This window comes from Alosa pseudoharengus, unplaced genomic scaffold (genome assembly GCF_046254945.1).
Source record: "Alosa pseudoharengus isolate Yale_2024_CS ecotype anadromous, Long Island Sound unplaced genomic scaffold, YU_APseudo_1.1 YU_APseudo_1.1_scf_11, whole genome shotgun sequence".
Taxonomy (NCBI): domain Eukaryota; kingdom Metazoa; phylum Chordata; class Actinopteri; order Clupeiformes; family Clupeidae; genus Alosa; species Alosa pseudoharengus.
Window position 1 is genome coordinate 8215001 of NW_027468576.1, and position 12634 is coordinate 8227634.

The following is a 12634-nucleotide window of genomic DNA, read 5'->3' on the forward strand; positions in this document are numbered from 1 at the left end:
GACCGGGCCCCGGCCTGCAGTGCATCAGCAGGTCAGTCCGTCTTTCTGGGGCGCGGCGGAGCGTGTCGCCCCGGGGTTACTGATGGGCCGTATTAATCACACCATCAGGGGCGCCGTGGCTGGCCGGCCGGACCGCGCCGGACCCGAGCACGCTCTCCGGCCCGACGGGCGGGCGCCTTCACCACCAATCTGGGCCCATACATCATCCGCACACCCAGAGCTGCCCCAGCGGGGGGGGGGGGGGCAGAGCAAGCACTCCGATCACTGGCTGGAGCTCTCTGTAGAGGCCGCCTCTAGGAAAGGCTTAAAAGGCCACAGCTGACTTCATAACTTTATAGCAGGATGAAATTGCCGTGATTATGAGTTTAAGGCCAGTAAAAAAAAAACATTGTTCTGTTGGAGCGGGTACTCCCCACAGAGACCTGGGGAACTCTAAGGCTAACCCAGTTCTTTAGACCAATACTTAACAGCAAGTTGCATCTGTGCTTGTGGCCTTGTAGAATCGTTAGGCATTGATTAATTGTACAACCTGCAGTAAAATCATTAAAAAGGGTAGTATAGAGCTTTCGTTTTAAGTGGCCTTGAGCAAAAAATATATAGATTCTAAACGTATTTTATTAATAAGCATTTTATTAATAATAGCAATTCCTATAATATTCCTATAAATAATAAATAATGATCATAAACCTAATGTTTAATCCTAAGAGTACTTATATCTGAACAGTATTCATACCTTTACAAGGACACTGTACAAATTAATTCATAGAATGGGCACATAGCATCTAGTGCTACCCGATTACTAGTGTCAGCTACAAAAGGATGTTAAAGGATCCTATTGAGTTATCTTTGGTTAATCACTGTGGTAATACAATGTGTGAAATCATTCTAGTATAGTCAGCTCAATAGGCCTTCCTGCTGGGGGTTTTTCCCATAAAATGGAAGTGGAGCATTTGCAATGAGAGCGATCATGATCTGAAGGAACACTGAGAATGAGGTGCTATTATCTGTCAAGTCCCATCTGGTGAATCTGTGTCTGTCACAGGATTTACACGTTAGCTTCATTTTAGGACTCATCATTGCACAACATTGATTACAGGATCACACTCTAATAAGACATTATTATGAAGGTTAAGGTCGCGTGTGACGTGGATGTGTTCATAATGCATTATGTAAACATGTTGCGAGCCGTGTTGTGGGAAACGTTAGGGTTGGTGTCATGACGCTGTAATCACGTTCAGTGACAGCGTGTTAATCTTGCATGACAGCTCGAGTTTCACTGTCGTCAAATGAAGAATGATGATGATGTGGACAAAGCAGCCTTTGAGATCAGATTAGATGTAAATCCATCAGTAGGCTCATCCACTGTGTGCCTGGGCCCGGCAAGAGACTGGAGAAGTTATGGCGAATCTGTCTTGTTTGCAGTTAGCAGGAGAGAGGAGAACTGTGTGTGTGTGTGTGTGTGTGTGTGTGTGAGAGAGAGAGAGATAGAGAAAGTCTGTGTGTGTGTGTGTGTTTATCCTCTACGGTGAAGCGGTGCTCTGACAGGGAGTGAAATGTCTGGCTGTCTCTTTGGCACTTGCTCACTCTCACCTTAACACGTGCGCTTCATCACAGCGGCACTGCTGCTGCTACCGTCGCCGCACTTCATCGCTCCTCGTCTCCACACGCACGCACACACACGCACACACACACACACGCACGCACGCACACACACACACACACACAGACACAGACACAGACACACACACAAAGCTCCTGCCAGCTCGGCTTTGGCTGCATGTGTGTTTGTGCGCATGTGCGCATGGAATGATGTGCCTCTGTTTTTATGTGTACATGGAAACAATGCAGAAAGACAATGATGTGTGTGTTTGCGTGTGTGTGTGTGTGTGTGTGTGTGTGTGTATGTGTGTGTGTGTGTGTGTGTGTGTGTGTGTATGGACAGGGAAGGGCTTGTGAGTCACTGTGTGTAGGAGCATGGGAGGTGGTGGTTGTGTGTGTCGGTGCGTCCATGCATGTGGAGAGGTGGTTCACATGTGAGGAGAGGTGACAGCAGTCACAGCACTGCATGGGTGAGTCAGGGTGTGTTTGTGAAGATATGAATGCCGTCATGGCCCTCAACAAGACAGTGTTAGAAAGGAATCAGCATTTATTTACTGTAGCGCAAGGTCACTATCTGATAAGCCTCAGTCTTTCTCATAAAAAAGCCTTCAAGGCATTTAAAAACCAGCCCTCCTACAAACAACCTAAATCTATAATCACTGATCAATTTCCTCCATATTCACTGCAAGTGGCACCTCAGCTTCTTCCAATACGAGGTTGGTTATTTATGGGGCCACCCAGCCGAGCTCCTGTGGAAATATTGGAGGTGGAGACTTCATTTTCGCTCGTCCAAGCTCTCTATTTGTTTTACATAAATCAAGAGGGCATTAACCGACACCTACAGATGACAACTCGATTTTGACATACTGTGGCCTGGCAAACATATTGATTTCTCTGTTTGTTTTGGGTGAGTCATTAGAAGCTGCTGTCACCACTGTAAAAGTCCATTACATAAAAATAACAGCACTCTGTGCTGCTCCCTCTAGTTTCCGGACTGGGCTCTTATTTTATGTATATTTTTTATCTGGCCCGAGGAGCAAGTCTGTAAATAAAACACGCTCCGAGTGCTGTATTTACGCCGACGTCTGGTTCAGCCCGTTCGTGACCCCACTTTCTCTAGTGAGAGCTTTTTACGGCGCCGCGAAGACTTGTCTGGGCCTACATCGCGCACACACACGCACACACACACACACACACACACACACACACACACACACACACACACACACACACACACACACACACACACACACACACACACACACACACACACACACACACACACACACACACACACACACACGAAAAGCAAACTGGCGTCCAACACCATAGGCTGTGACCTACAGGCGCTTGGGTGTTCATTGATTACGGAGACTGTCGGAGAAAACTTTGAAAGGTTTCTCTGAAAGGTCACAAAGTGGGTTGGACTGAGATGGTGCGTGCTGGCTCTGGTGTTGGGTGTGGGTTGGACTGAGACGGTGCGTGCTGGCGCTGGTGTTGGGTGTGGGTTGGACTGAGGAGGGTGCGTGCTGGCGCTGGTCTTGTGCGCTGGTGTTGGGTGTGGGTTGGACTGAGACGGTGCGTGCTGGCGCTGGTCTTGTGCGCTGGTGTTGGGTGTGGGTTGGTCGCTCCTCTTATCTCGTGTGCTCTCACATGCTCTTCCTCACCCCCGCTGCTGAAGGCTTCTGTTTGCTCCGATGATGAGACGCCGCCCTTTGATTAGTGTGGTGACAGCTGTGGTGTCAGGGCGTCAGGTGGATCGGCTGCTCTGTGTTATCGCTTTATTCTTTCTCGTGCACCTTCTCTGTCACTCACACACACACACACACACACACACCAAGAGGGGATAATAATAAGGCATGGTGCTCTTCTTGGCAGAGCCATAGGTTGAAATTCAATTGGATTAAGTACTACTAAAGGGTTTGAATGTGTGTGTGTGTGTGTACATATTGCAGTGTTGTTTGTCTGTGTATCTTGTCTCTGTTTGCTTTTACAGATTTTTGTTTTATGTAGACAGAAACTCAGCCTGGTTAAGCCTATTCCCCAGTGCAAAGCCTTGCTGTATGTGATACTCATACACGCACAGAGATACTGTACACACACACACACACACACACACACACACACACACACACACTCACAAATAAGCTCTCGCTGTCGGGTTTGATTCAGTTCCCCAAGGTACACAGACGTTGCCATCTGACCTGAGCCTCTGCTAATCTGGATCACCTAAATCTGTCTCTCCCTCTCTCTCTACACTACTATGCACTTCAAGACCTCTGCTTTTGCACCCCCCCCCCCCCCCTCTACACTACCATGCATTTAAAGACCTCTGCTTTTGCACCCCCCCCCCCCTCTACACTACCATGCATTTAAAGACCTCTGCTTTTGCACCCCCCACCTCTCTCTCTACACTACTATGCACTTCAAGACCTCTGCTTTTGCACCCCCCACCTCTCTCTCTCTCTCTACACTACTATGCACTTCAAGACCTCTGCTTTTGCACCCCCCCCCCCCCTCTCTCTCTGACCCTCAAATAGGCTTTTTAATTCATTTCTTCATTGTCCATTCGCTTTCATATTTCACTCGCTGCCTCCTCCTCTTCAGCTCTCCCGCTCCCAACGTGGGCACAATAAATTCTCACACCCGACTGTCTGCTCACAAATGAATGGAGAGGGCCCAGCCTCACTCTAGGAGGTAATTAAGTCCCGGAGGGGCTGCATGGGGACCACACACACACACACACACGCACACACACACACACACACACACACACACACACACACACACACACACACACACACACACACACACACACACACACATGTGCAGAAAGAGCAAAGCTGAGAACGAGACACACACAAAAAAAATTGGTTGGTTCTTCAGCTGATCCATAAACTCACTCTGAGAATGGGGGCGGAAAAAGTCACACCAAAACTCAAGGTCTTGACAGACCTAGATTATTCATCACAGCTCCTCTGTGTCTTTTTGGGTTTGTGTGTGTTTTCACACTTTATGTGTGTGCTCGCTTGTGTGTGTGCGACTGTGCGCACACATTGAGCTGGTTGTGTTAATGTGTTCTCCCTCTCACGGTGTGCGTGTGCAGGTGGGCGCTCTGGAGAATGAAGTGTACGAGCTGGAGGAGGCTTACCTGAGGGGCAAGGCCCTGAGAGCCAGCCGCAGGCAGAGGGCCCGCCAGAGACGCCAAGCCAGGAAGGAGCAGCAGGTCGCACTCAAAGCCTCCTCTTCCTCCTCCACACCTCCTCCTCCACCTCCTGCAGCCCAACCAGCCTCCCCTGGCCCTCAGGATCCTCCCTCAGCGGAACCAGAAGCCAGAGACGCCGTTCCTAGCCCTGGTGGCCCTGACAGCACTAGTGCTAGCCAGCCCTCACAAGAATGAGCCCCCCCACTCACTCACTCACAGTCACACACACACACACACACACACACACACACACACACACACACACACACACACACACACACACACACACAAGCAGCAGCTCTGCTGGCCTCCTCTCCTCTCCTCTCCCCTCATCCCCTCTGCAAACACTCATCTCCAGCAGCCTCTTCTCCCCTCGTCCATTACTCTCAGCGGACAGAAATAAATGGACTCGCCAGCCTTGCCTTCACTCTGATTTAGGAGCCCTTTTTTAACACTCCTCCCTTGTTTACTTGTTAGACACAGCTTGTGTGTGTGTGTGTGTGTGTGTGTGTGTGTGTGTGTGTGTGTGTGTGTGTGTGTGTGTGTGTGTGTGTGTGTGTGGGTGTGTGTGTTAGTGTGTGTGGGTGTGTGTGTGTGTGTGTGTGAGAGAGAGTGTTTGTCTTCCTTTAGTGCAGAGCTGGAGATGAAAGACCTGGAAGCTTTCAGTGCTGTAGAGGAGGGGTGGCGTGGAGGTGGGGTGGGGCTGGGCTGGATGGGAGTGTATTTTTTTGCATAAGCAAAATGTGTTCATGCGAGTGCATCCTCATTTGTGCCTGTTCATGCAGGCGCTAATATAAAGCGGACTAACGTGGGGGCCTGCAAACAGAAAAATCCATATCGCTCCACTGCATAGTTGTGCTAATGTATTCCTCTTGCTCGGTGAGCTCGACGGGGAGACCAAAAATGCAGTCGGAATTATTTCAGTGGCACGGAGAGAACGCCTGGAATGGGAGCAAACGGATCTCAGATGAAATCAAGTGATGATAATCATGTGTGAACAGCTGGTTTGGAGAACAAACTGTTTACATACGCATGCTTACCCAACCAACCAGGCCTGCTTTAAGCTAAGACCACTGTGCAGTTAAATTTGCAAAGGCATGCACGCACACACACAGACACATACACACACACACACACACAAACAAACACCAGACACTAACCCCCTCAGTTAAGTTGAAACTGCTCACAGATTGTGTTTGCAAACACCCACCTCTCCGGCTGTTATTACCATCTTAATAGTCTGTAGTAACACCATCATGGTAATGCAGATTGTGCAGTTCGGCTCGATTGATCTGGCCAGTGCAAACCCTGCGAGTAAACAGAATCGGCAGAGCCCCGCGTCACTCTCACACCGGCCAGCCGCATCGATCACCCCGGTGCTGCCGGCTTCAAACATCCAGGGTCCCTCCGGGGAAGCCAATCACCGGCATTCAGCAGTATCGACAAGCACATTCTCCCAATACTGCTAAATAATACACAACTCCCACTGCTCTGCCATCACCTCTCCACACACACACACACACACACACACACACTTGCATGCTGTACATACATACAGACAAGCTGGACTCTCAAATAGGTTTGAGTTTGCAAGTCCTGATAGACTGGACTTGTCATGATACTTCTCTTTGGCCAAGCAGCTGTGCAGCACACCCTCAGCAAGATCCTAGTGACACTTGTGTCGAAAATGAACAAGCCACGTTGCTCATGGTCAGCAATTAGTGGAGGAGACATTTATTTGTACGCAGCATAAATTAATGGCATGTATCGAATGGTCAGATAAAGAAAACATTTGCATTGTACTGTATTGGCATCTTGTAGAGATTAATTATGCCCCTGGTGTTTTGTAATTGGTAAACAATTATTATAATCCCTGCTTACACATACAATGAATTCATGCATGAGAGGACATTTGGGGCCTCACATAAGCTACAATGCTTTTAAGGGAGAATTGGATGGGTGTTTTTAACAAAACAAAATGACAATGTAAATCTGTGTGCAGTGTTAATTAGCTCTTTTTAGCGGGCATTGATCTTCTCTTCTCGCTTTGCGCATGAGGTCCATATTAGGCTACCCCCGTGACTGACGTGGAACTAAGCGTTCTGAAGATCGCTCTCAATTTTGAGCACCTTCACTTGTCATGGAGCTTGCAAGATTTTGTTCTGCTGTGTAGTGTCAACTGTAATTTAAACATTATGAAGTCTCTGCTGTGATACGTTTATGTATTCTATACCTAGAGAGAATCTATAGTCTTAGAAGGCTATTTCTACCACCAGTGGTCTTGCATGGATGACAAAACTACTGTGAAGACCGGACAGTAAATCAAAAAAAGTTCACAGGTGGTCTTGTGACCACAGACTCCATAATCTTGCCAAGGGTGACAGGCCACACCGTTTAGAGAGCCATTAGTAGAGACGGCCAACATAAGCCTGAATGCTCCGGCCCCAGCTTCTGAGTTTACCCCAAAATGAAAGCCATTTCACGACTTGGATGCCCCAACAGAAAATCGACACATGATTAGATCAAGCCAGGTAGGAGTGGTGAGAGCTTAGCAACCAGCCAGGTATCCTAACTCACCTAAATGTCAGGTGTAAAGTCTGCTGCTGCTCTCATTTTTTTTCCCCTAAACCTTTTTTTTGTTGTTGCCGTTTCACCTCGTTTTACAAATGCCAGGAGCGAAAAACATAGGCTGATGTAGGAATGAAAATGCTAAAGAATTCATTCACAATAGACAGGAGAGAATTTGCCCCACTTTGAGAACAGATCAGGACTTCACACAAAAGCATTGTTTTTTGAAATGCCATTTTGCCTCTGGAGGCAGATATTGTATACTGTCATTTCGAAGCCAGATGAGTATAGGAAAAGGCAAAGTGGGTGCGCAGAATTCCATGACAACAAGGAAACAAAAAATCACTGTAAAAGGTGAGGAAAAGAGGATGAGTGTGTGGGGGGTGTGGCAACCAAATGTATTTGACTAGCAAATACACATGTCAGGCTGACACGGAGCGCACGGCTGACAGACTACGTGCTCAAAGCTGCGGTTCTGTGGAAAGCACAGAAGACAGAGATGAACTGTTTGCTCTGGGCCTTGGGGAACGCACGGGCAAACAGCTCATCTGGCATGTTCGCAGCACGTCTCAAGTCACAGCCACGCGGTCTGATCAAGATGTGGAACGTACTACGTCATGGGAATCAGCCACCTCAAAGTGTGGGGCTCTCTCCTCCCACACGAGTCCCAGAGACCAACTGCCACTCCAGATCAGCGCGCCAAATCGGGCAGATCCAAGCCCGCCTCATATCCCCATGCCTGGAATGTTGTGGCAAGATTTACATAGTCACTAAAGCAAGATTTCAATCTCGACGCCTTTGCCTGTGGGTGCATAAATTATAGAGACTTGGCTTTCCAAATGCTGCATATGGTTGTCGCTAGGAACAACATGGTTAATCATTTGAATAGCAAACTTCATTGATAAAGTTAATTGAAAGAATACATAGAAAACATTAACATTTATAAAAGCAATGGCTCTATTATTTTAAGAAAGTAAGGAATGAAAGAAAAAATAAATATATTAGCTATCATAGCATATCAAAATAAAAGCAATGCTGCTTAATTAAAGTATAAACGACAACAGGCCTAATGGTGTACATAGTTTAATCAAATATGCAAGAAAGTCACTGGGTTCTATGAGACTGAAAAGTAATGTACACCTACATCAGGGAGTGGTAAAAAAAAGTACACACAACTAAAACACTGAAATAGTTCATCTTTACTTTCATTGAACAAAGGCTTTGATAGGTGACAGGAGCAGGCCATCTGACAACCTACAGACTGTCCAAAACTCCAACATGGAGTAGGCCTAGAACATGCAAATGATATAGTACAAAGTGTACAAAATGGTTTATTATCAGTTTTTCCATTAAGTTCTTGAAAATCCAAAAAGTGTCCCCCTGAAGAGATTTACGCAACAAGCAATTACACCCTTTAAATCTTTATAACTTTTTCCATTAAGCATAAAGTGAAGCATTGCTTTTGAAAGTCCTGGTTCCCCAGGAGCACGATTCTGGTAAGCGTTTCCATCTTTTTCCATGTTTCCCTCACTACAGCAGCAACCACTGAGGCAGGTTAAACTGAGCAACAACAACTGTGAAAACAGTGTTCAGGGGATATTCCGGCCCAGTTTGTTTCAACTCTCACCCTCTCCACAGGCTCTAAACGCAATGCTGGATAAGTAAACTCTCTCCACTCGGTGTGAAAGGTGCTGTTGGGACATAAGCAGAGCGGAGAGAACCCCCAATCTAATAGACTCAGAACAGCCTCATTGACTCAGTAGGGATTCCCATTGGCATTGAAATGACTGGCATTGAGCCCTCCCTAAATTGCAGATAACAGGCCCCTGATAACCAGGAAATGCTTGCAGAGGCTCAAAGCTCAATTCTGTCGACAAGGGCAAAAAAGAAAATCTGGATGTGTGTATTTGATATAAAGTCATCCCAGACAGGCAGGGAACTTTATCAGAATGTGATGTCAATGTAGGTGAAAACACACTGGGTCATGAACTTATGCAGACAACAGTTGTCATTACTAAGCCTACAGATGAGCATATCAGTAAAAAAATCAATTTATTTCTTTTTTACTTTAATGAAATTGACACAGAAGCATTTTGAAGTTGGTTAGATTTTAGATTGAAGGTTAAGATTGAACCCATAAAAGAGTCAACTAATAGTGCTGTATGCATAAGAGCATGTCTTTTGCCATTCCCAGGGTTTGATTACTACATAAATAAATAACAAAACACTGACTAGTGAATCCAATGTTACATCATTACGCATTGCTTTCAAGTTTTAGTCATCAGTCAGGATTCATGATGTTTCTCCAATTATTATGCATCACCACTGTTATCCAACAACAGACATTGATGTGAATTGTTATCAGTGAAACAGAAAAACTAAGCCAAATTATTAACAACATTATTACATTTTAGCTGAAGGAACTATTCTGATCAGAGATCTCACATCATGTTGTGTTGGCTCTGTGGCCGTTTTCAGTGTAAACATTTTGAAAGTGAACATGTTTTATTAAAATGAAACGTATGACGAGCTATTGGTGGACCCCTTAGATAAAATGGAGATGTCTTGTCCTTGGTTGATCAGTGATGGATCTGCTCATTTCCCATTTCAGTCCACTGAGGCAGAATCGTTTCCTCAGTAAATCAAAACTTATTTGAACGCACAGAAGAATCTTTACACAAATTGTGTTTAAGAAATGTGATGAGGGCTGTGCAGTGAAAGCCGACCCATTTTACCATCTTTTTCCCATCCCACTGTTGCTCTAAGCTTGCTGTGGTCATGGCCAGAATCACAACGAAATAGCTTTTAAATGTCTTATATACGTCAAAACCAACTACACTGATTACTTCTTGTAGCAGAAATTGCTTGTGTCAACTGCAACATGCCTTGCAACACATGGGCTATGCATAGCAATTTGTCACCTAAATGTGACGTGTAATTGTTTGGCTTTTTTCTATGTTAATACATTTGAAAAAGGCCAGATGGAGTTTGTAATACATAGTAGGCGTAGACATAAAACAAGCACAGGCTATTGTCTTCACTGACCTCATCATGCAGCTTGTGTTTCCGTTTATGTTTTACACTCTGAACTTCTTAAATACTTTTCCTCATGCAGTCTCGTAGTCTTCATCAGCCCTCTCCTGTACATATTGGCTTCATTAGAACTTAAGTGGAAAACTGAACCTTGGCACGACAAAAACTATTTTATTCTCACAAAGGCCAGCGACATCACACAAGTGACACTTCATAATTATTCCCCTAAACACAAAGACAAAGTCAGTGTGTGCTGGGAAGTTCACTGCTGACGACAACATATTTTAGGACGATCGAAAGAAAGTGAAATTGACTGTGATGCCTTTGCGCCTATCTGCACACAGACTGAAGAGGTGGGATGATTGTAATTTGAGTTGTCTCCAACTGTTCTAGGGCTGTCAAGTATGGGAGAGTCTCTCTCAGGTCTTTAAATAGTTGGCGCAATGTTACCCAAAGTAAAAGAGAAAGAGTGGGTATTTATAACACATTTGTCAAGGATCATCTGCAGACATGTTCACCGCACTAGGCATGCTACTGAGCTTTGAGCTGACGCTGTTAGGCAGTCACCACATCTCTCAGATCTATCAAAGAGATCTGTACGACAGTCAGTCTCCAGACATGGGTGTGATGTCTGTGCGACTGACTGAATGCAAGAGGCTGTTGCTTTTAATGGCCGTCAAGACAGAACTGACTGTTTTAAAAATATATTTAATTGGTGCCGTTTAACAGAGAGTAGGAGCCACGGAGGACAAGTTCATTGTTTGAGAGGAGCAATGCTGACTGTATTGTTGTTGCATCCACTTTTGAGTGAAGATGATAAGAGGCCAATTCGGGAAAGTTAATGTGGTGCAAACTCATTTGGGGACAATCAGTGTCTTTTGAGCACAGAAAACACTTCAAATTACCATGGAACTTTTCCAAGAGGCAATCATAGCATAGAATAGGACTGGAATGAGAGGCCAGCAAGAAATGTAGCAGTTATAGATTGGAGGCTGTTGAAGATTAGGGCAAAATGTCTGGAGACATCAGTCTGTCTTGATGAGAGCGAGACTGCAAGCCAGGGCCACTTATGCCACACTCCTGCTCATGCCTCCATCCCTCCCCCTGCTCGGAGCACCATGGCGTCCTCTGGCCTGGTCCATTCCATTATCGCTTTCAGATAATCACCCGTGGTGAGATCTTCAAAGGGGACTTGTTGAGCTCACCAGGATTACATCATCAATAAATCATTTGTGTCTTTATGTGCAAAGGACACCCCAGCATTCTAATGAGGAACGCTGTAATGATCCTATGCTGCTACAAACAACTGTGTATGTACGGTGTACTCTGAAGCTTCCATAGCGTCGCAACACATTTGGCCCTCAGCCACAAGATAGAGGCTAAGGGCTGGGAGTGGTTATTCATCAGAGTTGCGTACATCATTTCATCCATTACCAGCCCTGTGGGTGGATCCATGCTAACTGTCAGTTAGAGAGCATGTACCATTAGTTCCCTAAATACTATGCCACTTGGCGGACCACTCCTCCTCCTCCTTCCTGAGTTTCCAGCATGCTGCGGATCTCAACGCCACCCCTCCAGATGGAGAGGGAAATTCTTTTATAAAGGGGCCGATATCCACGGGTGCAAACACGCTCAAATCAAGTGGCAGCCCCCTCGTTAATCATAACTGTGGGCCGGCACTGAAAATTTACATCCACAAGCACGAGGTAATGAATACCTCGCCAAGAAATGGGCTTTCGCAGTGGGGGTTAATGTACCATGCAGAACACAGGTTTATGTAAATACGCATCTGCTCTTTGAGCTCTGAATAATTTGTGACCCGGAGGTAAAGTTCTCTGTGTTTTGAAGTGCAATAAAGGTGTGTAGAGCTGCAATAGTAGGCTTGCGGTGAAATCTCTTTCCCAATTGGTCCTCTGTGATTTACTTTCCATCCTTTCCAGGAGCCAATATTTTTTTTTTCTTTTTTGAATTTAACCGACGGTCACGGATTATTAATTTATCACTCAATTCTGGAGTCGGGTTACACCTTTGCTCAAGAGAAGTACACTCAATTCAGCTGTCTCCCTTCTTGTCAAAGGTTCTTGAGAAGCAGTCTGGTTTCAAGAATGGTCATTCTATCAAATCTGCTCTTCTGTGTCTGAAGCATTGAAAGTAGCTAAGGTAATCAGTTTTCCGCAGCCTTTGACACAGTTAACTTCTGAGAAGGCTCTTAATTGGGTTGCATCCTAC

The 12634-nt window shown here is 45.7% G+C and overlaps 1 protein-coding gene across 1 annotated transcript in view; it reads left to right on the forward strand.

Annotated features, from left to right (window-relative positions):
* The window catches only part of LOC143117489 (spermatogenesis-associated protein 16-like), a 46921-nt gene extending 41922 nt beyond the window's left edge, over positions 1-4999 (forward strand). The window contains exon 10 of the mRNA XM_076279236.1: positions 4706-4999. Coding sequence (XP_076135351.1) covers positions 4706-4999 — 294 coding nt within the window. The remainder of the gene's footprint in view (positions 1-4705) is intronic.
* Positions 5000-12634: the final 7635 nt, after the last annotated feature.